This window comes from Scyliorhinus torazame, chromosome 1 (genome assembly GCF_047496885.1).
Source record: "Scyliorhinus torazame isolate Kashiwa2021f chromosome 1, sScyTor2.1, whole genome shotgun sequence".
Lineage (NCBI taxonomy): Eukaryota > Metazoa > Chordata > Chondrichthyes > Carcharhiniformes > Scyliorhinidae > Scyliorhinus > Scyliorhinus torazame.
This window is the reverse complement of record NC_092707.1, coordinates 103,492,385-103,520,309: the sequence shown is the minus strand read 5'-3', so window position 1 is coordinate 103,520,309 and position 27,925 is coordinate 103,492,385. Positions and strand designations below refer to the sequence as shown.

Below are 27,925 nucleotides of genomic sequence, written 5' to 3'. Positions count from 1 at the left end.
GCCTACGGGGACAGCAGCCAGGTACAGGCATGAGGCGGAGTGCTGGTTCACTGGGCCGTGCACCCAGCCTCGCTATAGGTTTCCAGCCATCGCTACCCTCCTCTTTTTGACTTCTTTACCTCATCCTTTCCTTCACACAATTGGTAACAACGCTAACAAACGTCTTTGGCTTGGCGGTTGATCTCCAACAACCACAACCATCTTCCTTAGTGCCAGGTATGACTCCAACCATTGAAGAGTTTAACCATGATTCCCCCCTGGCTAGCATTCGGTGAATCTATACTGTAACCCCAAGACCAATATATTCTTGAGGTGTGATGTCCAGGACAGAACACAATGTATTCCAACCCCCCGGAGATGAACAACAACATCCATTCACTTTATTGATTGCTTTTTGCAGCTGTTTACTGGCTTTTAATAACTTGCACATTTGGGCATCCAAACTTCTTTGCTCCCCCAAGTTCCTAGTTTCTTACCATTTTAGGAAATACTGCAATTTATCGTTCTTTTTAAAAATAAATTTAGAGTACCCAATTCGTTTTTTCCAATTAAGGGTTAATTTAGCGAGGCCAATCCACCTACCCTGCACATCTTTGGGTTGTAGGGGTGAAATCCACGCAAACACGGCGAGAATGTGCAAACTACACACGGACAGTGACCCAGAGCCAGGATGAAACCTGGGACCTTGGCGCCATGAGGCAGCAACGCTAACTACTGCGCCACCGTGCTGCCTCAATTTATCGTTCTTAGGTCCAAAGTCAACAATCTCACACTTGTCCACACTAAATTCCATTTACAATATTTTTGGTCATTCTCTTAGTCAGTTTCCTTTGGAACTTCCCACTCTTACGTACACCACTTACTATCCCTCCTAACTTAGTGCCATCTGCAAACTTGGATATACCACTCACTCTGTCTTCACTCAAGTCATTAAGATGAAAGTTGAGGCCCCAGAGCAGATCCGAACGTGGTGTTCTACATCTTCACACTAACTACTTAACCCCCACTCCATGGTATGGGAATGGCATTACCATTGCTGAATTTTCCCACTATCAATATCCTGGAAGTTCAAACTGACCAGAAACTGAACTGGAGAAGCCATATAAATACTGTCGCTACAAGAGCAGGACAGAATTCTGAGGAGAATTATGGACTCCTCCAAAGTCTGCCCACCATCTACAAGGCACAAGTCAAGAGCATGATGAAACATCCTCCACATGCTTGGATGAGTGCAGTTCCAGCAGCACTCAAGAAGCTTGATCCCATCCAAGACAAAGTTGATTGGCACTCCACCTCCAACCGCTAACATTAACTCCCGCCATCACCAATAGCAGTATGTACTATCTACAAGATGGACAGCAGCAACTCACCGAGGTTCATTAGGCAGTACCTTCCAAACCCTTGATCTCTATCAGCTAAAAGGACAAGGGCAACAAATGTATGGGAACACCATCACCTGAAAGTTCCACACACCATCCTGACTTGGAAATCTATCATTGCTCCTTCACTGTTGTTGGGTCCTTGAGTCCTTGAACTCTCTAACAGCACTGTGGGTGTACCTACACCACCTGGACAGCAGCAGTTCAAGGTGGGGGCTCATCACCACTTTCTCAATGGCAATTAGGGATGGGCACATCCCATGAATGAATAAATCAAAAAGGCAAGATGTGAAAAAAAATCTCAAACCCAATCCAACCATTCCAGGTTTTAACAAAAGCAGGATAAAAGGCTGGCATGAAACTCCATCCCAGATGGTAGGTTAGTCAATTAAATATTATAATGAGGCTATGCGTCTCAGATTTAACCTATTTTCCAGTTATCACTTGGCAGGCTCAGTTTCCTGGCTGTCAGGAACATGGCAGAGAAACGGAGGCAAGTTAAACGATAAGAATATTTACTTGATTAGGAGCAGGAGAATTTTCATCATAGATTATACAGTGAAGCAGGAGGCCATTCGGCCCATCGAGTCTGCACCGGCTCTTGGAAAGAGCACCCTACCCAAACACACACCTCCACTCTATCCCCATAACCCAGTAACCCCACCCAACACCAAGGGCAATTTTGGACACAAAGGGCAATTTATCATGGCCAATCCACCTAACCTGCACATCTTTGGACTGTGGGAGGAAACTGGAGCACCCGGAGGAAACCCACGCACACACGGGGAGGATGTGCAGACTCCGCACAGACAGTGACCCAAGCCAGAATCGAACCTGGGACCCTGGAGCTGTGAAGCAATTGTGCTATCCACAATGCTACCATGCTGCCCCAAATGGACTAGAATTTTCTTCTAGTTCATTCAGCTGACCTTCTTCCCTGCCCACCACCAGAAATATTATGTTCCCCACCTCCCACTCCCCCCCTACCCTTCCCAAATAAAGGCTACCATAAACCAGGCCTCCTAGCTGTGCCAGGCCTGTGGCCTCCTTGACAGTGTTCCCTGCTCGACAGGGTGCTGAGCATGTAATCAGGCTGGCTTCTGCAATTGAAGAAAATAAGATGCGCAGTGTCATGAAACTATCCCACCATAACTCCTTTACCCAAGTAAATGTCAGGGCCTATATTAAAACTTCAGCAATGTTACTTGCTGAAATATTCACAAACCACTCTAAGCATAAAGCTGTACAGTTGTATCCTATTCCATTCATATATATTGCACAACTGAAGAATGAAGGATGACTGGCGTAAAAGATCAGAGTTTTCATGACGGCGTGGGGACATAGTCCCAAAAATGGATAATCCAGCCCCATATTCCTCCTTTCGTTCACTTTGATGTAAATAAGACTGTTTAATAAGTTATGTATACACATCCGAGCACAATGTCACCACAATGCTAAGCCAGAAGCACAGCGATGTGATAAACTGGGTTGTCATTTATAAAGAGTCACAGCAAATTCACAATCATGTGTATTAGTACTAAAAGATTATTACTGGGACACCTTGGGCGGGATTCTCCGACCCCCCCCCGCCGGGTCGGAGAATCCCCGGGGGGGGTGGCGTGAATCCCGCCCCCGCGGCTGCCGAATTCTCCGGCGCTGGGGATTTGGCAGGGGCGGGAATCGCACCGCGCCGGTCGGGGGCCATTGGCAGCGCCCCCCCCCCCCCCCCGGCGATTCTTCGGCCCGCGACGGGCCGAGTGGCCGCACGTTTTCGGTCGGTCCCACCGGCGTAAATTACAAGAAGTATTTACCGGCGGGACCTGGCTCTGCGGGCGGCCTCCGGGGTCCTCGGAGGGGCGTGGGGGGATCTGCCCCCGGGGGTGCCCCCATGGTGGCCTGGCCTGCGATCGGAGCCCACCGATCCGCGGGCGGGCCTGTGCCGTGGGGGCACTCTATTCCTCTGAGCCGGCTGGTGTACCAGTCCACGATGGCCGGCGCAGAAATGAACCCCCACTACGCATCCGCTGGGATGACGCCAGCACACACTGGCGCTCCCGCACATGCGCCAACTCGCGCTGGCCGGCGGAGGCCCTTCGGCGCCGGTTGGTATGGCGCCAAGCCCCTTCCGCGCCGGCTGGAGGGGCACAAACCACTCCAGCGCCGGCCTAGCCTCTGAAGGTGTGGAGAATTCCGCACCTTCGGGGCAGCCCGACGCCGGAGTGGTTCACACCACTCCTTCGTGCCGGAGTTGCCTGCCCCGCCGGTTCGCGGAGAATCCTGCCCCTTATCAGGAACTATCTGTAGATTTCACTTTGGAGGAAGTTAAGAGTTCTTTGGTATACATTTTCATTAATCATTTTTAAATAATGTTAAATGCTTTTCTAAAGAAATAAGTTTAAAACATATATATGTTACTATACCTGTTTAATTAGCATGTAGGTCTCTGACATGATTTTTTCAATCTTTCCAAGATCAACAGTCATAACCTTTTGACCTTGCTGCCAAACCCTGTATGCATCCAACAGCAGTGTTTTCCCAGATTCTGTGTCATCGATCAGTTTTCTCTTCCTGCCTGTTTTTCTGACCACCTGACTGGCCATGACATGTGTTGCACCTGTTGATCCTTGCTGCTTTGAGCTAATGCTCAACTCTTCCAAAGACAGTTCAGTAGGTTTGCACTCAGGACTCTTTCCCTCAATGGCACTAAGAGTTTTGTTGTGCTCTGTATCCAAACCACTGGGAGGTATGAACGGAAAATCCAATTTTCCCTGTTCAACAGAGCCATCAAGTTCCATTGGTTCCTCAATGCCAATGCATGCTTTGCTAATGTCACCCAATGCTGCATCATTTTTGTCCCCTTGCTCCATGTTCATAGCTTGCGGGGATTGGCCTCTTGGAATATCCTTCACCCCATTTTCTGTATTTCTTGAAGGCCCATCAGAGTTGGTAATCTTCTTGGCTACAACACCCTTGTGCTCCTCAGCAGTGGGCTTGTTTGAAACATCTGTCGTCATCTCCCCCATTGGAGAGCCTGAAGATTTTGTAATCGGGTCTTCAGAAATCTAAGCAGTAAGACAGAACAATGGAGACAACATTTAGAACATAGAACAGTACAGCACAGTACAGGCCCTTCAGCCCACGATGTTGTGCCGACCATTTATCCTAATCTAAGATCAACCTAACCTACACCCCTTCAATTTACTGCTGTCCATGTGCCTGTCTAAGAGTCGCTTAAATGTCCCTGATGACTCTGACTCCACCACCACTGCTGGCAGTGCATTCCACACACCCACCACTCTGTGTAAAGAACCTACCTCTGACATTCATTTGTTACATGAATGACAAAATCACGGAATCCTACAGTGCAGAAAGAGACCATTTGGCCCATCGAGTCTGCACTGGCTCGCTGAAAGAGCATTCTACCTAATCCCACTCTCCTGCCGCATCCCTGTAACCTTTCACATTATTTCTTTTCAGGTAGCAATCAAATTCCCTTTTGAATACCTCAATTGAGCTTGCCTCTACCACCCACTCAGGAAGTTCATTCCAGACTCCAACCAACCACTTGGGTAGATCCAGTTAACCGTCAAACACTTTAACTTGATGCTGTTCCTTTTCTTGCAATAGTAAATTCTTCCCTATCCCCATCATCCACTATTTTTAAAAACCTGCAGACATTCATAATCTCAAGTCTGCGTGGGCTAGGAAAAGGCTCTCTTTGCTTTCTTTCTAGGTACTATATTGAAGCATTTGTTCTTTAATCACATGGTTGTCACTTTAAATCTTATACTCCTACCACTACCAGGAACAATTGCCTTCTCAGTGCACCAGTTGAAGCCTGGTTTATGATAACGCAGGATTCTAACCAGTTGTTAAAGGAGAGTTCACTCCACCCATCAGAACCACATTGTTTTTTAATAGGTGACAGAATTGCTTTGAGAAGCTTAAAATCATCATAAATGAAACAAACTTTAAAAAACGATCAAATCTTAGATAGCACAGCTATACAAAGTTCCCAACCAATCTTTCTGGAGGTGTTAAGATGGGGAGAGAAAACAAACTAGAATGGGGAGTGCTGCTGGCCAGTCTTACATACTATCTACGAGAGAAAAGGTCCATCAAAATACGCCTGACAATTAACAATGTAATAATAGGTACAATTACCCCAGATAATTCCTTTAAGTTGTCCTCAAGCACTTTTACTGTGAAAACTAATGCCCGCTTGGCAAGCACTTGACGATCCACATCACGCAAATACTTCCTGTGAGAAAAAATAGAGAGAAACACTATGACAATAGAATGAATGCATCTAGTTAATGGAACCACAGCGAACGAACTTCGATATGAACCACTTCCTCTATAACTGAATTCAAATTTCAATCAATTCTGCAAAAGAAAAGAAAAATCACATCTCTCATCTGAATGCTTGCAAAGACTCCAGATTTTGTTTATGCGCCAGTGTGAAGACACTCAAATCTAAATGAATTGATGGATTTCAAAATCAGTAAAACCAGCTGGACATTAATGAGTTTGATTCAAAGGCCACGGGCGGGATTCTCCGAAATGGAGGCAGAGTGTTTGCGCCGTCGTGAACACCGTTGAGGTTCACGATGGCGCGAATCGGCCCCTATCCCAACCGATTCAGGGCCCGATAATGGACTAGGAGCGGAGCCGCGCCAGGCCTTGGCGCCACGTAAAGGCGGCGCCGCATACATGACGCAGCCGGCGCCGCATAACTGGCAACATCCGCGCATGCGTGGTTGCCGTCCTCTCCGAGTCCGCCCCGCAAGAAGATGTCAGACAGATCTTGCGGGGCTGCGGAAGAAAGGAGGTCCTCCTTCAGAGAGGACGGCCCGACGATCGGTGGGCACCGATCGCGGGCCAGACCCCATTTCAGGCCCCTCCCCAGAGCAGGATCTCCCCCCCCCCCCCCCCACAGGCCGCCCCCCCCAGCGTTCCCGCGCTGTTCCCGCCGGCAACGACCAGGTGTGGATGGCGCCGGGGGGAACCCGCCGTTTTGGGCTGGCTGCTCGGCCCATCCGGGCCTGAGAATAGCAGGGGTGCCGGAGAATCGCCATTTTGGGTGTTTCGGGCGATTCTCCGGCCTGCGCCGCGCGGAACTCGACGGGGCCGTTCTCGCCGCTTGGGAGAATCGTGGGAGGGCGTCGGACCGGCGTCGCGACCCAGGCGATTCTCCCAACTGGTGCGGGAGCGGAGAATCGCGCCCCATGTCTTCAATTGGTCGTAAACCCTTATTGAAGACTTGGGGAAAGGACTGAGTTACAACATTACTTTGATCATTGGGACCCAATGATCCCAGCAATGGGTGAAAATCTTTTTCCTCTGAAAGTCCTATTCGCCCATCCCCCTTGTGCTCATTGATCTATATTGGTGCCCAGTTCACGAACACCAGAATATTAAAAATCTTATTCTCATATTCAAACCCCTCCACAACTTTGCTCTTTCCCGTCTCTGTAATCTTCAACATTCTGAGAACACTGCTGATCACCTCTGGTCTCTTGCGCATTTCCCCTTTCTTTTGTTTCACCCCTGGCGTTTGTACCTTCATCTCTCCAGGTGCTCAACTCTGGATTATCCCCTAAACTTCTCCACCTTTCTCTCCTCCGTTAGAGAATCTTTGAAACCTGACTCTTTGAGCAAGCTTTTAAGTCACCTGTCTTAATATCTCCTCATTTAGCTTGCTGCCAGTTTATGTCTAATTATGCTCCTGTGAAGCATCTTCGGACGTTACATTAAATGCTTTATATGAACTCAAGTCATTGTTGTTAAATATAAATGCATCAAGTTAAAACCATTAGGGCAGTCTCAATCCTGCTTCCAGTGTATGTGAGCAAACTGCACAAACCAAGGTGAATTCAACACAAATTGGGTAACAATCATGTTTCATTCAAACCACAAAGATATTGCCAACACAATGTGGAAGGAATAAACTCTTCATGCTATACCATGACTAAAATATGGCACACTCCAGATTACAATACATGGAAAAATGTTCCTGTCCCCAGCACCAAGATTATTCAACTCTAAGTTATGCAAAGGCATTACTGATTTGATTTTTAAATTAAAAAGCTCTGAACAACTTACCTGCATTGTGGCTCATTGAGTAATGCATCAAATATTTGGGTAATGAACCATACAGGCCAGGAATGCTGATCTTTTTTTAACAGGTTTGTTTCGATGTCACTAAGGAGCAGCGCTCCGAAAGCTAGTGACATCGAAACAAACCTGTTGGACTTTAACCTTGTGTTGTAAGACTTCACACTGATCTTTTTTTAGTTAGCTTGTGTCAACAGAAGAGCTGCAATGTCCCTGGATTAGGGAAAGGGAAAGAAATCTAACATTGGGTTTCCAAGTTTGAAATAGATATAAAAATGTGGCCTCTGCTCCTCTCACCCACTCTAACCTTCCTCCTTCTGAACTTGCTGCACTACACTCTCTCAGGCTCACCCCTTACTTTGTCATCAAACCCACCAACAAGGGTGGAGCTGATGTTGTCTGGTGTACCGACCTCTACCTCGCAGTGGCTGAGTGCCATCTCTCAGACACTTCCTCCTACTTCTCCCGTGAACCATGACCTCACCACCAAGCATCAAGCTATTGTCTCCGGGACTGTCGCTGACCTCATCTCCTCTGGAGATCTTCCCTCCACAGCTTCCAACGTCATAGAAGCCTAATTCCAGACTGCCCGCTTCTATCTCCTCCCCAAAATCTACAAACAGGACGGTTCCAGTAGGTCCATCATGTCAGCCTGTTCCTGCCCCACTGAACTCACTTCTTCCTATCTTGATTCCATACTCTCTTCTCGTGTCCAGTTTCTTCCCACCTATACCCCCAATTCCTCTGATGCCCTACGTCATTTCAGCAACTTCCAGTTCCCTGGCCCTAACCGCCTCTTCTTCACCATGGATGTCCTATCCCTCGAGATCTCCATTCCCCACCAGGATGGTCTGAGGGCTCTCCTTTTCTTCCTCGAACAGAGACCTGAACAATCCCCATCCGCCACCACTGTCCTCCATCTGGCTGAACTTGTCCTCTCACTGAACAACTTCTCCTTTAACTCATCTCACTTCCTCCAAACCAAAGGCGTGGCTATGGATACCACTATGGTTCCCAGTTTTGCCGGTCTCTTTATGAGGTATGTGGAACATTCCTTGTTCCAGTCCAATTCTGGCCCCATCCCACAACTCTTGAATTGGTACATTGGCGACTGTTTTGTTGCTGCTTCATGTTCTTGTCTGGACCTTTGGAAAAATTTATCAATTTCACTTCCAATTTCCACCCCTTTATCACCCTCACATGGTTCATGTCTGACACTTCCCTTCCCTTCCTTGGCCTCTCTATCTCCATTTCTGGAGATACACTGTCCACTAGTATCCATTACAAGCCCACCGACTCCCACAACTACCACGACTACAGCTCTTCATACCCTACATCCTGTAAAGACTCCATCCCATTCTCTCAGTTCCTGCGCCTCCGTCCCATCTGTTCCGATGATGCCACTTTCCAAAACCGTGCTGCTGACATAGGGGCTGGTTTAGCACTGGCCTAAAGAGCTGGCTTGCAATGCAGAACAATGCCAGCAGCGCGGGTTCAATTCCCGTACCGGCCTCCCCGAACAGACGCTGGAATGTGGCGACTAGGGGCTTTTCACAGTAACTTCATTGAAGCCCACTTGTGACAATAAGCAATTATTATTATATTATTATGTCTTCCGTCTTCCTTAACCGTGGTTTCCTACCTGCTGTGGTTGACAAGGTTCTCAACTGTGTTCAACCATGTCCCGCACTTCTGCTCTCACCCCTTCCCCTCTCTCCCAGAACTGGGATAGAGACCCCCTTGTCCTCATTTTTCACCCCACCAGCCTCCGCATTCAAAGAATCATCCTCCGTTAGTTCCGCCAACTCCGGCATGATGCCTCCACCAACACAATTTCCCCTCACTGTGAGCATTCCGCAGGGAATGTTCCCTACGGGATACCCTGATCCACTCCTCCATCATCCCCAACACCTCACCCCCTTCCTGTGCAATTGCAGAAGGTGCAACACTTGTCCCTTTACCTCCTCTCTGCTCTCAGCCAAGGGCCTAAACACACTTTTCCGGTGAAGCAGCGATTCATGTGCATCATCTTTAATCTGGTCTATTGCATTTGCTGCCCCCAATGTGGTCAACTCTACATTGGAGGGTCTAAACGCCGACTGGATGTCACTTTGCAGTGCACCTTCGGTCCATCCGCAAGCAGGACCAAGACATTCCCGTCACTTGAAATTTTAACACACTGTCCTGCTCTCATGTACATCCTTGGCCTGCTGCAATGTTCCAGTGAAGCCCAATGCAAACTGGAGGGACAGCACCTCATTTTCCGATTAGTCACGTTACAGCCTTCCGGACTTAACATCGAATTCAACAACTTCAGACTGTGAACTCTCTCCTCCATCTTCATTTCTATCAATTTATGTTATTTTTCCATTGATTCATTTTTTCATTCCCCTTTTCATCCAGCTTTCCATCATAGTTTTCCCTTACCGCTATCTCCCGTCCCCATACACCACCCCAATAAAGCCATCTGTTCCCTATTCCAAGTTGTCCTTTGACACACTGCTTACCTTTGCTCTGCCATGAACACATTCTGATCTCTTAATGTGTCACTATTAGCACCTTTCTTAGCCATCATCACCATTATTTACATTCCATTTGTCTTTTGTCCACAACATCGCAGTCAAACTCTCTCCAGCCTCCACCTATCACTGACCCTCTATCCAGCCCCACTGCTGCCAACCCCCACATCACAACAGTATAAATCTTAGCCTATTTCTAGTTCTCTCCAGCTCTAACAAAGTCACCCAGACATGAAATGTTAGCTCTGCTCTATCCTCCTGTTTCTGTCTATAGTAGACCTACATTTGTCCTTGCTAATCTTTTCCTTTTTACATTCCGCTTCAAGTTTTTCCAGAACTTTTACAGGGCCACTCCTTCAGCTGGTTGGGTGGGACTACTTCAGCCTACTACACCCTTTAACCCCGGTGTCATCCTCAGATTGATCAACGTGGCATGGTTGCAGAGCTAACAAAACTGCTTGAAACCTGGGACTTGGAACCACGGAACAGAGTTGATGCCCTCTTTCACTGGTCCAGGCCATGCAGATTATGCGTTCTATCTTTTGTTGGAGGTATTCATCATTTCCTAAAGGTAGGGACAGGAACATTTGTTTGTTTGCAGCACTACTGTGTGAGATTTGGCACTTGAAACAACACAAGTTGTGAATGGCCAAGGTTACAATGTAATTACCTGAATATTGGTTGGGGACAGGGCGTATACATTATTCAGTTTACATCAAAGTCAACCACCAACAGCCCCATCTACTGAAACAAGCTTTGGCAAGTTTATGACTGACACTAGAGAAGGTCATACAGAGTTCATCCAAACCTGGTGTTTTTCCTGCAGTCTAATGAGTCATTGTAGTAAACTGTGCCATTTCCACCAATTGCAGCATGATGCCATCAAAAAACACATCTTCCCTTCACCCCACTGTCAGCATTCTGTAAGGACTGCTCCCTCCACGACACCCTGGCCCACTCCTCCATCACCCCCAGCTCCCATCCCTTCCCAAGGCACCTCTCCTGCCATTAAAGCTTCCTATCTCATGGCCTACATATCTTTGCTGCAATCATTCCTTGCTCCCACCAATCACTGACCTTCTACGCTGCTGCAGCCCCTCATACATTAAATAATCCATCACATTCTCCCCTTCTTTAGCTCTGAAGAAGTCATATAGATTGGAAGCGTTTACACTATTTTCTCTCTCCACAGATGCTGCCAGACCTGCTGAGTTTTTCCAGCATTTTTTGATTCTGTTTTGGATTCCAGCAAAAGTAGTACCTTGCTTTTATTTGATTTCGCTCTACTTCTATTTTTCCATCTTGACACAAGTTTGAACATGGATGCACTGGTGATATTCAGTAATTGTGATGAATGTAAGAAATTGTCATATTTCATATTTTTTAAAAAATGTTATTAAAATCTGGGTTAAGATGCACACAGACAATATGACTGCTGGAGCAGTGATTAAGGTGTTGTAAAATTGAGATAATCATTGACTTGTAAGTGAAATGTTCTGCTAACAGATCTTGAGAACCATTTACTTGTTTACAGAGATCTAGCTAATGGAATATTGTTTACTTTTGAAGGGTGCCTGGAGTGTAGATAATTTGTAAGGAATATTGTGTTTGTTCCTATCTAAACAAGTCAAGGGACATTTTTGTCTCTCAGGAATGCCATATGCTGTGGTTGCAGCTGATGTAGTTAATAGGAGGAGCAGGTCTGGCTGCAGAGTCAGTAGGTCCTAGAATTCTATTCTGAAAAAGTGTTTCAGTTTAGTCCTGAAAGGTTCTCTCTTCAAAGATTCTGTGCAGAGAAAAGCAAGTAAAATTCTGGTTGATAACTTTATTTGTGAGTGACATTTAATATATATTGGTTTGCTTAACTGGGATATAGTGGCTGGTTTAGGAAGCAAGGTTTCTTCTTTTACTTAAGAACTGTTGTAACTGTTAACTGTAAAGTGATTTCTTTGTTGTTAATGTGGCTAATTCTATAATTCAATTAAAGTTTGTTTTAACATAAAATATACCTATTGGTCAGTATTATCACTCCTATGGTTCAGTAACATTTCCTCACCGTTTTACTAATTGGAAATAGTTGGGTTCTCATTTGGGATCCTAACAGTCATAATGATAGATAGACTACCAGAGGAATTAGCTTCAAATGGCCTGCTTTCATCCTTGAAATTTCTTATTTTCTCATATTTGAATTATACACTTGTATCTCAAGGTATGCCTTGAGAGAGATGGTGATGTAATGGTAATGGCACTGGTCTATGTAATCCAGAGACCCAGGGCACAGGTTCAAATCCCACCACGGCAGTTTGTGGAATTTAAATTCAATTAATAAAATCTGGAATTGAAAGTTAGTCTCTATAAAGGTGACCATGAAACCATCTTCAATTGGCCTAAAATCTTATCTGGTTCACTAAATGTCCTTCAGGGAAGGAAATCTGCCAAAATGACCTGGTCAGGTCTACATGCGAGTACAGACCCACAGCAATGTGGTTGACTCTTAAATGTCCTCTGAGATGGTGTGGCATGGTTTATGGGCAATTAGGGGTGGCAACCAATGCTGGCCTTGCCAGCGATACACACATCCCATTAAAGATTTGTTTTAATTAAATGCTTGATCTCCTGAAGGGTAATAGTTACCAAGACAAAAGTTTCTTTGGATCAGCACCTGAAGTAACTTAACACTGGAATCATTCTACTTTGACAGATTTTCAAACATCTTTTGGCAAGGTTGCAACAAAAGGCCAGAATTCCTTTCCTTCAATATCTGTAAGAAACTTCACATGCAGAAAAATACAATAATGGAAGGTAATAAAGAAAACGTGTTGTTTACAGGAAAGACTCATGCTGTTTGGCATTAATTCTGAAGCCTGCCAATGCAAGTCATGCTGCTACAAAGCTTGAAACGACCAACACCAGATTGAAGAGGATAACAAGGCTGCCATCCAAAGCAGTGGTCAAATGGCTCCAATTCGTTTTCTAACATTTACTAAAAGCAATAATGTGAAAAACCTGATAAATCTTTAAAAAGAAACGTTATGACGACACCATAAGGGACGGAGTAACTTAAAAAAACCTGATAAACTCTTGAACGCTGTTTCCCCATACATTTGTCTTTGCCTATAATAGAAGAAAGCTGGGAAGGCCTATTTCAGATATAGGTTACTTAACAGGAGAAAGAATACGTTCCACTCAACAGCTTTTTTAAAAACAGGGGCAAATGTTTCAGCTTACTTCCCTAATTGAAACAATAACCAATACCAGGCAAATGCAGGTTGAGCAAATAAGGAACAGCAGAAGTTATTTTAGCATTGAAAGCAGATTATTCAATTTCTGGTTATTTTGTGCTTCAGTCACATAGTCCATTAACTATTAGGAAAGCCAAATAATGGCAAGAGTATTAATATTTCATCCCAGTAAATAGCCAAAAAAATAGAATCACCAGCAAAACAAAAAAAAAAACAAATTAAAGATATCATTTATCAGAGCGATGATCAATTTAGGTCAATGTTTCATACAACAGAAGGGGCTGTTTAGCACAGGGCTAAATTGCTGGCTTTGAAAGCAGGCCAGCAGCACGGTTCAATTCCCGTAACAGCCTCCCCGAACAGGCGCCGGAATGTGGCGACTAGGGGCTTTTCACAGTAACTTCATTTGAAGCCTACTTGTGACAATAAGCGATTTTCATTTCATTCATTTTCATTTCACATGCTCGGTACGTTAACCAATCAACACATTCGGCTGTCTTTTCTTATTAGCTGTTTAACATCCAAATCCCGATCTGTAGGTTCACCCAAATCCAATACAAAAACATGAGAAAGGATGAGACCAGGATATTGTAGATTATACCGTAGTAATCTGGTTTTCCCAATTTAACACTTAGTTGCATCCTAATCATACTAATGTACCTGACTGAAATTATTATTCTAAACTCCTCCTCATATAAGTTTTAAATTAATTCTTTACTCATTTAAATGTAAAATTCTTTAATCCTACTTTCATGGTTAATTTGATGCTATATTCAGGGTTTACCCTGTTTGGCCCAGTAAATAATTTATATTCCACACGAGGTTCCATCTTAACCTCTTTCTTCCCAGGCTATTGAGCTCAAGTGTCTTTCATCTTTCATGGCATCGCCTCATAAGACTGGCCTTCTGGATTTTCTCTGTATCCTCAAGTTCTTTGGTTGTGAGTATAACTGCCAATTTATTGCCTGCTCCAAGCTGCCTGAGAAGGTGTTAAGAGGGCAGGTTTCATACAACAGAAGTCACCAGATGGGATACAGTCAAGAAGTATCCTTGCCTAAAGGACACCAATGGGCCAGTTGTGTTTTTAATGATAATCTGACAACTTCATGGTCATTTTTACCGGTACCAACTATTTACTTCCAGAATTAAAAGTAAACTGAAATTAATTTCTCAAATTATTATAGTGGAATAAGGAATCAGTGTCTCTGGATTATTGGTTCACTAACATAACTACTACATTATCATATCAACTGCAGGCACTATTGAGGCATAATAACTGTTTACAAAGTGTACTGCAAAACATTAGCTTGGAAATTAGTACCAAACTATCGGTATAGATTCAATCCAAGGGAAAAGTTTGCTTTCTGCAGTGATATCATTCTTACCTTGTCTTTTCACATACTGATATTAACACAGTTTAGTCAGAAATTTGGTGCATCATCAAGTTTACATGTCAGTTACCAACAGGGTACTATATAGATAGTTTCTAGCACAGGAGATTTACAGTCTGATAAATGGTGGTGCTCCATGATTTTAATGTAGAGCGACAATGTATGCACAAAATGAAAGTTCAGGAAAACTAGCTCTCCAACCAGCCAAATATAAATGATAAAGGATGTGTTAATGTGAAACTTGGAAAATAATGATATGTCAATATGGATTTATGAAAAGGAAATTAATGTTTGACAAACCTGTTGGGATTTTTTTTGTTTTTAAAGGATGTTACTTGTAGCATAAAGAAAAACCAGTTGATGTGGTGTATATGGATTTTCAGAAGGCTTTTGATAAGAAGGTTAGCAAACAAAATTAGAGATTGGAGGTAATATATTGGCCTGAATTGAGAATTGGTCAACAGACAGAAAACAGAGAGTAGGAATAAACAAGTCTTTCTCTGGATGGTAAGCTATTACGAGTGGGGTACCACAAAGATCTGTGGCCACAGCTGCTCACAATCTATGTCAATGATTTGGATGTGGGAGCTAAATGAAATATTGCCAAATTTGCTGATGACACTAAGTGAATTGGCAAAAACATGATGGATGGAATTTAATATGGATAAATGTTATATCCACTTTGATAGAAAAAACAGAACGGCGCAGTAGTTCTTAAATGGTGAGAGGTTGGGAAGTGTTGATGTCCAAAGAGATCTGGGTTCATTGTTCATGAATCACTAAAAGCTAACATTCAGGTACAACAAGCAATTAGGAAGAAAAATGGTATGTTGACCGTCATCGCAAGGGGATTTGAGTAAAGATGTTTTGCTTCAGTTGTATAGAACCTTGGTGAGACTGCACCTGTTGTATTATATACAGTGCTGGTCACTTAGCTAAGGAAGGGTATACTTGCCACAGAGGAAGTATAATGGAAGTTTACCAGACCGCCCTGCGATGGTGGAACTGTCTTATGAGGAGAAATTAAGGAAATTGGGGCAGCATTCTCGAGAGTTTTGAAGAATGAAAGGTAATCGCATTGCAACTTACAAAATTCTTACAGGGTATATATAAATAGGGGGCGCGATTCTCCCATGCGGGAGAATCGGCGTTCGCGCCATTTTTTCCCGCGGCACCAGTCCGACGCTGACAGGCGATTCTCCAAGGAGTGGAGAATCGGTGCCATTTGCGCCGGCGTGTTTGGCGCAGCCGCTGTGGGGCGGGGAAAGGCGCTCCTTCACCGGGGGGGGGGGGGGGGGGCACCGATGGGGTCTGGCCCGTGATCGGGGCCCACCGATCAGCGGGCTGGCCTCTCTAGCCCCGGCCCTATTTTATTACGCGGCCGGCCCATGAACCCCCTCGCCATGTTGCGTCGGGGCCGGCGCGCTGAGGAAGTAGCCCGTGCATTCGCGGGTTGGCGCGGCCCAACTGCGCATGTGCGGGTTGGCGCGGTGCCCATTTGGCACCGGGAAGGGAGGCTGGAATGGCGTGAACCGCTCCAGCGCCGTGCTAGCCCCCTGTGGGGGCCAGAATCGGTAGTGCTTGTGCCCATTTCGCGCCGTTGTGAACCGCGACGGTGCAAACACTCTGGGGGCGATTCTCCGAGCACTGCGCCGGGCCGGAGAATCGCCGCAACCCGCCATGACGCCTGCGCGCGATTCTCCGAGGTGCGGAGAATCGTCGCCATTTGCGCCGGCGCGTTTGGTGTGGCTGCGTGTTGCTGGAATCGGCGGGGCCGCCAATTTTCCGGCCCGTATGGGCCGAGCGGCCGTGCCGATACGACAGAGTCCCACCGGCGCCGTTCACCCCTGGTCGCTGCCGGCGGGAACTCTGCGCGAACGGTCGGTGAGGCGGCCTGGAGGTGGGGGGGGGGGGGGGGGAGAGGGGGCTCCTTCACCGGGGGGGGGGGGGGGGAGGGGGAGGGGGGGGCCTCCGATAGGGTGTGGCCCGCGATCAGGGCCCACCAATCGGTGGGCCGGCCTCCCCCCACCGCCCCCCCCCCAACCCCCACTTTCTGGCGCGGCCGGCCCCTGAACACCGACGCCATGTTGAGTCAGGGCCGGCGCGCTAAAGAAGTCCCCTGCGCATGCGTGAACCACTCCAGCGCCGTGCTGGCCCCCTTATAAGGGCCAGAATTGGTCGTACCAGGGCCCAGTTTGCGCCGTTGTGAAAAGCGACGGGGTTCACGACGGCGCGAACACTTGGGCTCCATATTGGAGAATCGCCCCCAGAGCCTCCATTTCGGAGAATTGCGCCCAGGATGTTTCCCCTGGCTGGTGAATGTAGAATCAGGGGGCACTATCTCAGAATAAAGCGTAGGCCATTACTGACCAAGATGAGGAGGAATGTCTTCACTCAGAGGGTCATGAATCTTTGGAATTTTCTGCCCCGGAGGACTGTGGAAGCTCAATTACTGAATATGTCCAAGAGAGAAATCAATAGACATCTAGGTACTAATGACATCAAGCGGTATGTAGAACATAGAACAATACAGCGCAGTACAGGCCCTTCGGGCCACGATGTTGCACCGAAACAAAAGCCATCTAACCTACACTATGCCATTATCATCCTTATGTTTATCCAATAAACTTTTAAATGCCCTCAATGTTGGCGAGTTCACTATATAGAACATAGAACATAGAAATGTAGATAGAGCAGGAAACTGTTATTGAGGGAAATGATCAGCCATGATCTAATTGAATTGCAGAGCAGGCTCGAAAGGCTGTATGGCCTACTCTTGCTGCAATGTTCCGAAGTAGGAGCCAACGGTATACTGTTCACAAGAACCTGCACCTACCTGGTGTTGCTCTAGTACCTTGGAAACAACAATTGTTTAATGCTGCTCCTTTCTCTCTTTGCCACACAATCTATTTTATGCTAAAGTTAGCAATTTTCTACGGTCACTTGTTACAGATTGTATGAACCATAGGAAGTATAACAGAAAAGGGGATTGAAGCAGTGTGCAAAGGACTATCAGCAACTATTTGGAGGAACTAGTGCCTGGAGACCTGATGAACGCAACAAAGTAACAGCTATATGGAATCGATGACTGCACATTACAAAAATATGCAACTAGCTGTCATAATATCCACTCATGTATATAATGAGATGCAGACAGGCAGTGGCTGACACACAGGATAACCAATGAACACACACGACACATAGCAACCAATCACCAGACAGGACACCACCACTATAAAGCACACAGGGCATTAAGACTCTCCCTCTCTCTACAGGACACAGCTACTGAGATAGTAAGAGTGCACAAGCCAGTGAGCACTATCACCATGAGGTAGAGAGTTAATCTGGTCAAGCCAGTAGGAGGTTATCAGTTAGATTGGTAGAGTGTCAACTCACAGCAGACTATGTACAGCAATCAGGAAGTTCAATAAAACAGTGTTGGACCATCTCCTGTGTCAGAAGCCTGTTTCTAGTTTCACTGCATCCAGTTGCAGTCAACGTTGAACCAACTTACTTGACAAATCACTAGCTAACTTGAATCATATCACTCCTCACAGAAATGGTTTGAGGTTCGTATATGTTAAAGCAAAAGTTCCAAGAATATTATAGGTCTGTTGCACTTGAATATTTCCCAATGCTGCAACACTTTTTAAATTGACTCTTTTTAAATTGACTTGTGGCGCTAAGAAAGTGTTACAAATGGGCCTAGCCTATGCTCAAAAACCAACGTGGTGTAACAGGACAGGTGGCAGCTGGGAGGTTGGGTGCCAGAAAGTCAGTACCTCCAGAAAAGGCAAGACATCAATTGGTGAGGTGGGTCTGGAGATGAAAACTGCATTACATAACCTCCTGTCTAAAACTCATGACACTGGGCAGCACGGTGGCGCAGCAGGTAGCACTGCAGCCTCACGACGCAAAGGTCCCAGGTTCAATCCCGGCTCTGGGTCACTGACTGTGTGGAGTTTTCACAATTTCGCCCCCACAACCCAAAGATGTGCAGGCTAGGTGGATTGGCCACGCTAAATTGCCCCTTAATTGGAAAAAAAAAATTATTTAAAAAAATTAATTTTTAATTGGAAAAATGAATTGGGTACTCTAAATTTCTAAAAAAACTCATGACACAATAATTGGTTGAGTGAACAGAAACTACATCAGCATCAATGCATTCACACTATAATGGGGAAAATTAGTTGACCAATAGAAATTGATCAGTAAAATGGACCATTAAATACATTTCCCCATTTAAAATCCCATTCCGTCACATAATCTGTCGGATGCATTGGGGTAAAAATCCTCCAGGCTATGTACTCAAGCTGGATAGCTGAAGTAGAAATTAGATAGTACAATGAAGATCACTGCCTGTGAAATAGACTACAAGCGAGTTTTGTTTTTCTCTTGCTCTGAAAGAGAGTAGAAAAAAAAGAGGATCCCCCATTTGATCTTTAGTTTGTGACTTCAAATGTTCAGGTACGTGATGTGTATCTAATGAGGAAATAGCAACGACAAACAGGACTCACATTCAACTCAAAATGGCAATTTTAGTTTCACGAACAGAACAAAGGCACCCAGGGAGATGGCACATAGATGACTTAGGATACTTGCATAATAGGATACTTGCACGGTAGCATTGTGGATAGAACAATTGCTTCACAGCTCCAGGGTCCCAGGTTCGATTCCGGCTTGGGTCACTGTCTGTGCGGAGTCTGCACATCCTCCCCGTGTCTGCGTGGGTTTCCTCCGGGTGCACCGGTTTCCTCCCACAGTCCAAAGATGTGCAGGTTAGGTGGATTGGCCATGATAAATTGCCCTTAGTGTTGGGTGGGGTTACTGGGTTATGGGGATAGGGTGGAGGTGTTGACCTTGGGTGGGGTGCTCTTTCCAAGAGCCGGTGCAGACTCGATGGGCCGAATGGCCTCCTTCTGCACTGTAAATTCTATGATTCTATGATAACAGCTGTACAGAATATTTCCTGCAATAAAATGGTTGAAGGTACTGGGCTAGCACACTGTCCTTTCAACTCTTGCAATTTTGGCTTGAATTCAACTAACTGGATGAAGGTCTCTTCTCCAGCTTCCAGCTCAATTTTATTAAGTGAAATAAAGTTAAATAATCCCAATCTAGATTCTAAGCAGCCCATCACCAACAAACAAACTGGCATTGATTTTACAGTCCTGTGCAAATGTCACAGGGAGATCTGTCATAGGAAGTACCAATGCCACATCAGCGCAATGGCTGATTCTTCGAAGATTGGAACAACGCCTGTGGAGTCAAATAATACAGGTCTTCTTTAGTGAAACTGAACAAATCAGTGAGAGTTCAGAAATATTACATTTAGATAACAGATCTGGTGTAAAATCTATTTGCAGTTATGAGATTTTCAACCTCTCCAGATCAGAAGAGAAATCAGCATTCCCATTTGCTCCGTGTTAGAAAGTGACCATCTTCTCTTATTTAATATAAACAGACATTTGGATTGGATTTGGATTTTGTTTATTATCAGGTGTACCAAGCTACAGTGAAAAGTATTTTTCTGCGAGCAGCTCAACAGGTCATTAGGTATGTGAAAATAAAAGGAAATAAAATAAAATACATAATAGGGCAACAAAAGGTACACAATGTAACTGCATAAACACTGGCATCGGGTGAAGCATACAGCGGTATAGTTTAACCAGGTCAGTCCATAAGAGGGTTGTTTAGGAGTCTGGTAACAACGGGGAAGAAGCTGTTTTTGAGTCTGTGCAGAGAATCAAAATAATTTGGGCTTTGGGTACAGATCCAATTTCAGGAGCTGATACTGATATCAGATCACAGCCCCTTTAAATAGTCTCCTTGCTCTCTCTTGATCATGAAAGTCCAGATCGGACTTTAGGATTTCAGCAGTATTCACACAAGGAAACCACCACATGCTCTCAGAACTCTTGGCATGTGCTGCCCTACTGTATCTGCTCCTACTGTTTCAAAACATGCTTGAATGTTGTGCGTAAGCTACACTCTTCACCAAAACTTCACTCTGACTAGTTCTGTAAGCAATATCCTGCTTTGTTTATCCCTCAAACTGTGCTCCCTCTGGTGCTTTTACACCAGCTTCTTTCGTGTGAAATTAACATCATGTGTGAATCCAGTTAAATTTGCATAGTTTCTATTTATTGCTGCTTAACAAGTTTTTAAAAAGTCACATTAATGCCAAGTCAGCACATTAATGTATACTGTTTTTTAGTCGCCGAAATACAGATAATACTGGTTATCCCTGCACAGTCTAGATCCTAACAGGGAGATTAACTAGCTGATTGGGTAAATGGGCTGAAAATATGGCGACAAATAAACAGGGGGAAATATTTAAAGAAATGATTTAGTATGTTCAACAAAAATATATTTTTGTTGAACATAGAGCCCACTCTGTGTAGGCGGTGGCTGAGGCACAGGACAGGGCAGCCTTGTCACAAGTTACCATGTACCAGGGCCACCTGGACATTGGATTGGCGCTGCAGAGCTTGGCCCAGTCAATTCGGGTCATGGCTGCAAGCGCAAAGGCACTGCCCAGGCGTTGGCTGACCTGAGTCAGTCATAGAGAGATGTGGCACTGCCCCTGTGCTCCATGGCCGAGAGCATTGCGACCATGGTAGAGACATCAGTGGGCCTCCAGGACTGGCAGCGTCAGGTGGTGGGGAAAGCCCCCGGAGCTCGCTCTGGCCTCACCCCCGTCCCAAGGAGTAGCCCCGGGATGATGGGGTACCCGGAGGGAAGAGGCGGTGACGATGCCCATGCCGGTGACACCCCTCAGTGGAAGTGCCGGAACACCGCAGCACCTTTGAATCCCCCCCTCCCATCCCTAGCGCATCTGATGGGCAGCGGATAGAACAGGGTGGCGCCACACCACTTGGGTCACCCGTAAGACTGTCGGGCCCGTCCAGAGGACGGCCACCAAAGGGGACCCGGATCACAGGGCGGGAATTGCAGCAGGCAGTCTCCACCCCTGATGTACTGCCTGGTGAACCATCTAGACAGAGTGTTAGGGCCTGTAAGGCCAAAATATCTGACAACAGGGCGCAGCACACAAGATAGAGTTAGGGGCTAGGGCACAAACCTTTTTTTAAAAAAATATATTTTATTGAAAATCTTTTCCAGACAACAATTTTTCCCCTCTTACAAAGCAAACGTAACAATAAAGAATTTTTTTTAACAATACACAAATAACAAAACCCCATTATCTTTTGACATAAACTAAACTAACCCCCCCCCCCCCCTGCTAGGGCACAAACCTGTTGAAACATATTCACCTGTTCACAATAAACACCTGTTCACAAACATTCCAAGTTGCCTCAGTGCCCACAGGTCAGCCACCGCACATCGCCCTGGTATTCTGCCCCGCCTCCCACCCCACCCCGGATCCTGGGCGTCATTCTCCGACCCCCCCAGCGGGTCGGAGAATGGCCGTTGGCCGCCGTGAATCCTGCCCCCGCTGGTTGCCGAAGTCTCCGGCACCGGATATTCGGCGGGGGCGGGAATTGGGCCGCGCCGGTTGGCGGGCCCCCCCGCTGGATTCTCCGGCCCGGATGGGCCTAAGTCCCGCCGATAAATTGCCTGTCCCGCCGGCGTAAATTAGAGTACCTATTTACCGGCGGGACAAGGCGGCGTGGGCGGGCTCCGGGTTCCTGGGGGGGGGCGTGGGGCGATCTGACCCCGGGGGGTGCCCCCACAGTGGCCTGGCCCACGATCGGGGGGCGGGCCTGTGCCGTGGGGGCACTCTTTCCCTTCCGCCTCCGCAAAGGTCTCCACCATGGCGGAGGCGGAAGAGACTCTCCCCACTGTGCATGCGCGGGAAACTGTCAGCGGCCGCTGACGCTCCTGCGCCTGCGCCACCCCGACATGTCATTTCCACGCCAGCTGGTGGGGCAACAAAGGCCGTTTCCGCCAGCTGGCGGGGCGGAAATCCCTCCGGCGCCGGCCTAGCCACTCAATATTGGGGCTCGGCCCTCAAAGATGTGGAGCATTCCGCACCTTTGGGGCGGCGCGATGCCCGTCTGATTGGTGCCGTTTTGGGCGCCAGTCGGCGGACATCGCGCCGTTTGGGGAGAATTTCGCCCCCTGTCTCACTTCTGCCATCCCAAGGATTCGATGGGACCAGGTGATGGACTGCCCAGCTCGCATTCAGGGATCACCCAGGACGGACTGTAGGAAGTGCTATCGTGGGGAGACGTCAAACGTTATCAAATGATGCGGAGCACCAGAGCTCATTGCAGAGTGGGTCGTCATCACCTTTCACCCCATAGACCAGACCCGCAGTTACTGTCAACCCAGGGCCCGCATGCCTTAGTGAGGCAGGCAGGAATCATGGAGGCGGCTGCAGTTACTGGGGTTTGGGGGGAGGTGTTGTTTCAGGGAGGGTGGACATGGAAGGGGGTGGTCGGCTGCCCTAAGGTGGAGGGTGTGTGTGTGTGTGTGTGTGTGTGTGTGAAGATGGCGACTGGATGTTCGTGCCTCCGCCAGCCTGGCCCACTAGTCGGTGAACCTGGAAGGGATTGGAGTGACCCGTGTGCGGCAGCCCAGGCGCACACGTTGTGCGGCCTCCTGTTGTGCCCGGACCGGCCTGGCCATCCTCCGCATCCTCCTCGTCAGACGAGGATTGAGGTTCATCCTCCTTCTCCAGCGTGTCGTCCCACTGCTGCACAAAGTTGTGGAGGATGTAGCAGGCAACCACAATGTAGGAGACTCTCCTAGCACTATACTGGAGGGCCCCTCTATCATGGTCCAAGCACCTGAACCATATCTTCAAGATGCCAAGATACACCCCTTGATCATGGCCTGGTTGCGGCATGGGCATTGTTGTAGCGGGTCTCCTCGTTGGTCTGTGGCCTCCAGATAGGTGTCATCAGCCACGACCACAGTGGATAGCCCCTGTCGCTCAAGAGCCAATCCGTCACCCGGGGTCCCTTGAAGGTGTTGGGAACCGTCGAGTGTGCCAGGATTAAGGCGTTGTGCACGCTGCCTGGCTATCGGGCGCAGATATGCATGATGTGCATCTCGTGGTCACACACCAACTGCACGTTCACCGAGTGGTACCCCTTTCAGTTTGTGAATGCCACCCCCTCATGCACCGGTGCTCACCCCATCGATCACCCCCTGGACTCGGCCATCCTTGCGATGGTGGTGAACCCTGCTGGACAGGCATCCTGGGCGGTTTGGTCGACATTGAAGTCGATATATTGTGTCAACCGGGAATTTAGAGCCTCCATGACGGTGTGGATGCACCTATGCACTGAGATCTGCGAGATCCCAGACAGGACCCCACTCGGCGCCTGGAAGAACCCCGTGGTGAAAGGTTCACCTTGGTGGCCACCGGGAGTGGGTATCCTCCCCCATTTCCCCACGGTTCCAGGTGCACCATGATCTGGCAGATATGCCGTGCGGTCCCCCTGCTCAGCCAGAGTCTTCGATGACACGCCCCGTCCGGCAGGTCCTCGAATGACAGGTGCTGCCAGCACACGGGACCTCAAGTGGCATCCCCTTCCTACCTCTTCCTCGGGCTATTGGGCAGCCGCTCTCTATCCTCACTGGCAGGCCCCTGTTTCTCTGGGGCAAGCTCCGCTGCTGCAGATCCCAGCCCGAACAGCTCCTGCTCGTACAACCGTAGTGCACCCCCAGGGCTGCGGCAGCAAGGCAAATGCCAACCGTTGCTGGTTGAATTCTGAAATCCATTATCTGCATGGGATGAAAGGCAGAGATGTGCGTACCCTTGTGCCCAACCAGATCCAACGAGCTACACAGTGGCCCTGGACTGCACTGCAGACCCCCCACCCTGCTCCCATCCCCACACTCAACCCCAGCCATTTCACCTGGCACTCTGTCCTCCGTACTGCAGCCCTGGCCCTGTCATTGTCCGGCACTGGAAGACCTCTGGCCCCGGCACCCATCCTTGCTGGGCAGGGGTACTGGTGGTTGACGCTGCCCATTGCAGTGGTATGCTCTATGGCCCCGTCCAGTGCCCTCCTGTAGGAGCCACTGTGGACGTCCCCTTGGGTGTACCGCATGATGCCCCGCTGGCAGGATGCTGCCCAGTTGTGGTTGGGGGGGGGCTTGGTGGCGGTGTGGGCACCCATACGGCCGGTGTCATTCTGCGCAACCATGGGCCACGGTGGGCGGTCAGTAGGCTGCGCAGCGCAGGATGGCTGCCTTGTAGGTCGTGGCAATGGCGGTCCGTACCTGGATACCTCTGTCCAGCGGGACACCCCAACCCCATTGTCTATCCCCTGTCACCCCCAGCTACCCTCCCCGGCACTGCCAGATGCACCCCTCCACATCCCCTAAAGCGAGCCATGTCAGCGGCAGGACTGGCAGCCCATACTCGCAGCTCTGGGAACATTCTGACCTCCCCTCTCTCCCTCAACAGCCACTGGGCCTCTTTCCCGATTTTTAAAACCTTAAGGAACCTCGCCGTCGGTAATTCTCCCAGCCGGAGGTGGAGCATCGCGGGAGCTCCGGAGAATACCAGGACGGATCTGTTAATGAAATTCCAACGCCGTTTGCTCTACATGCGGTATGGAGGCATTCATGCCACTGTCGAGGCACCATAGCATGGTATTCCATCGGGTGCCCAGCGTATCATAACAGAGAAAAGGTATGAGAAAAAAACAAGTGACTAAGAGCCAACCAATCTCCAAGAACTGATGCCCTACATCCTAGGATTTGAAAAGAAGTAGCAGGAAGTAGAGTGTGGATGCATTGGTTATGATTTTTCAAAATTCCCTGGATCCTAATAGGATCCCAGTGGATTGGACATTGCTATTCAAGAAAGGAGAGGGAGGAAAACAGGGAACTACTGGATCAGTTAGCCTGACATCATTCATTTAGAAAACGTTAGATGCTGTTATGAAGGAAGTCTTAGCAATGCACTTAGAAAATCATAGTATGATCAGACAAAGTTAACATGGTTTTTTGAAAGTGAAATTATGTTTGTTTGAGGCTGTAGATAAAAGGAACCAGTAGAGGCTATGTACTTGCATTTTCGAAAGGCATTCAATAAGATGCCACACAAAGGTTAATCACAAAGGTTAATAGATAACAAGATAAGGACTTGGAATTTAGATTTAGATATTAGCATGAATGGAGGATGGTTTATGGACTGGCAGCAGAAAGTAGGGAGAAATGAGCATTTTCAAGTTGGCAGGCTGTAACCAGTGGAGTGCTACAAGGATTGGTGCTGGAGCTTCAGTTTTTTATGATGTATATTACTGACTTCGAAAAAGCGACTTGTGAAGTCCACAACCCTGAATAAATAGGAAATCTGGACTGAATATTTGTGCATTTCACATATCTCCAGTTTCTCTGAAAGATGAGCAACACTAGATGAGGTAAATTGTAAGTTCAAGCCATAAAGTGTTTTATTCCACTGAAGGTGAATTGTAGAGTCACAGCTTCTTGATTTATCTGATGCAACTTATATTCATCTAGGATTGCTAAATAAAGGAATCGTGAGGCTATCCCCACTTTTGGACCAACATAAACTAATCAGATTTTCCAGAAAACTTTGCAGCCCTGCAATTTCAAAAGCTTTCCTGCACTGGGAGTTCGACCTCTTATTACGAACATTCTCACTCCGAATCAGAAAGTTGTGTGGGTTCAAATTCCGCTCCAGAGACTTGAGCTCATAATCTAGGCTGAAACCAAGGAATTGCTAGACTATTGGTTATGTTCATCTTTCAACTGGGACATTTAAGTCATGACTCTGCTGATCCTCTCAGATGGGCATAAAATATGTTATGGTGCTATGTGAAAGAGAAGGGGAGATCTGCCAATGTTAATTATCCCTCAAACATCGCTCAACAGATCGGTTATTTATCACATATCTGTTGGTCGGACTTTTCTGTTTGCAAATTGCTGCTACATTTCTTGCCTTACAACAGTGACACTAAAGAAAAGTATTTCTCTAGTTGCAGAGAGTTTCAGATGCTCAGAGGTTACAAAAGACACAATATAAATCCAAGGTCCATCATTCTGATTTATGTCCTGATAAATTAAGTCCGTTAAAGCAGGCTTTGAGTTCCAAGCAAGCTTTTGCAAATGATTAAGATACAATTATCACTGATTTCTTCACAATATTCCTAATTTCTCTTGGATCAGCACAAAAAACTATTTTATGTTACAGCAAACGCCCTCTGAAAATCTTGCTTGCGCGTTCATTCTTACATACTCATTCTCATTTTATTGCACCAACCACCTGTTGACCCAGCTACCTAAAGTCTTTCTAAATCTACTTACATAAAATTTACTGGTCTATAGTTTTTAGGGGCTCTCATAATCTTTCTCAAATAATGAGGTTATGTTACCAGTATCCAATCCACAGAAATCAGAATTTAAAAAGCAAAATACTGCGGATGGTGGAAATCTGAAATAGAAACAGAAAAGCAGGTCGATCAGCACCTGTGGAGAGAAAAACAGAGGAGGCGATCTGTCGGCATCATCGCGACTGTCTATTGAGGTCGGGATCCAGATTTGCATATTCAAGTGAATGGTTAGTCTCATTTGAATATGTCTATGCCGGATCTATCCATTGCTCAGGATTGAATGGCCTTGCCTCAGAAACCCCGAGTGGTTGCTGTTTAGCACTGGTTTCCACAAACATGGACCAGGTATACCAGCACTTAGGGGGGGGGATCTCCAGGCGATTAGGGCCCCTGGGTGGTCGGGCTCTGGGCTGGGTGGTGCCCTCAATGCCACCTGGGCTCCCTGGCGGTGCCACTTAGGCACCTTGGCTATACCATCCGGGTATCATCATGGCAATGCCACGGTGTCCAGGTGGAACTGGCAAGGGCACTGCCAGGCTGTCAGTGCCAAGGTGGCATGTTACATGTGCCGGGTATCGGGATGCCATTTGAAAATGGCGCTCCAATCTAATCCTGCACTGGTGATCAGAGCTCGTAGTGCAGGAAATGGGACTAAGTGCAGCCTCGGCAGGGCATTCCTCGCCGACCCAGAAATTAAACAAGAGTCCCGTTTAATACTGGGGTCGTCTCAGGGCTGCCAGTGCCGGAAAATACCTGGCTAAACACGCCCGACACGGCACTCTGTTTCATTTCCCTTAAATTGTGCCTCGAGTTAAAGTTTCAGGCTGCGACCTTTTCATCAGGCAGAAATCACTCCTGATTTTACCAATGGCGCAGTGGAAGTAAAGAAGAGAGCTTTGGAACTCCTGGTAACTATAGTCAGTTGGCAATTGTGGTGCTGAACGAAAAACACAGGATGAGTTGGGGAGGAAAGATGGCAGGTCAACAGTGTTTTTC

General features: G+C 47.1%; 1 protein-coding gene across 5 annotated transcripts in view; it reads right to left on the bottom strand.

Annotated features, from left to right (window-relative positions):
• Positions 1–27,925, bottom strand: part of cabin1 (calcineurin binding protein 1) — an 807,975-nt gene that overhangs the window by 282,346 nt on the left and 497,704 nt on the right. For all 5 annotated transcript variants that reach the window (XM_072499122.1, XM_072499139.1, XM_072499102.1 and 2 more), the window contains exons 30-31: positions 5,544–5,640; positions 3,800–4,441 (exon numbers count right to left, since the gene is read on the bottom strand). In XM_072499122.1, the coding sequence (XP_072355223.1) occupies positions 3,800–4,441; positions 5,544–5,640 (739 nt within the window). The remainder of the gene's footprint in view (positions 1–3,799; positions 4,442–5,543; positions 5,641–27,925) is intronic.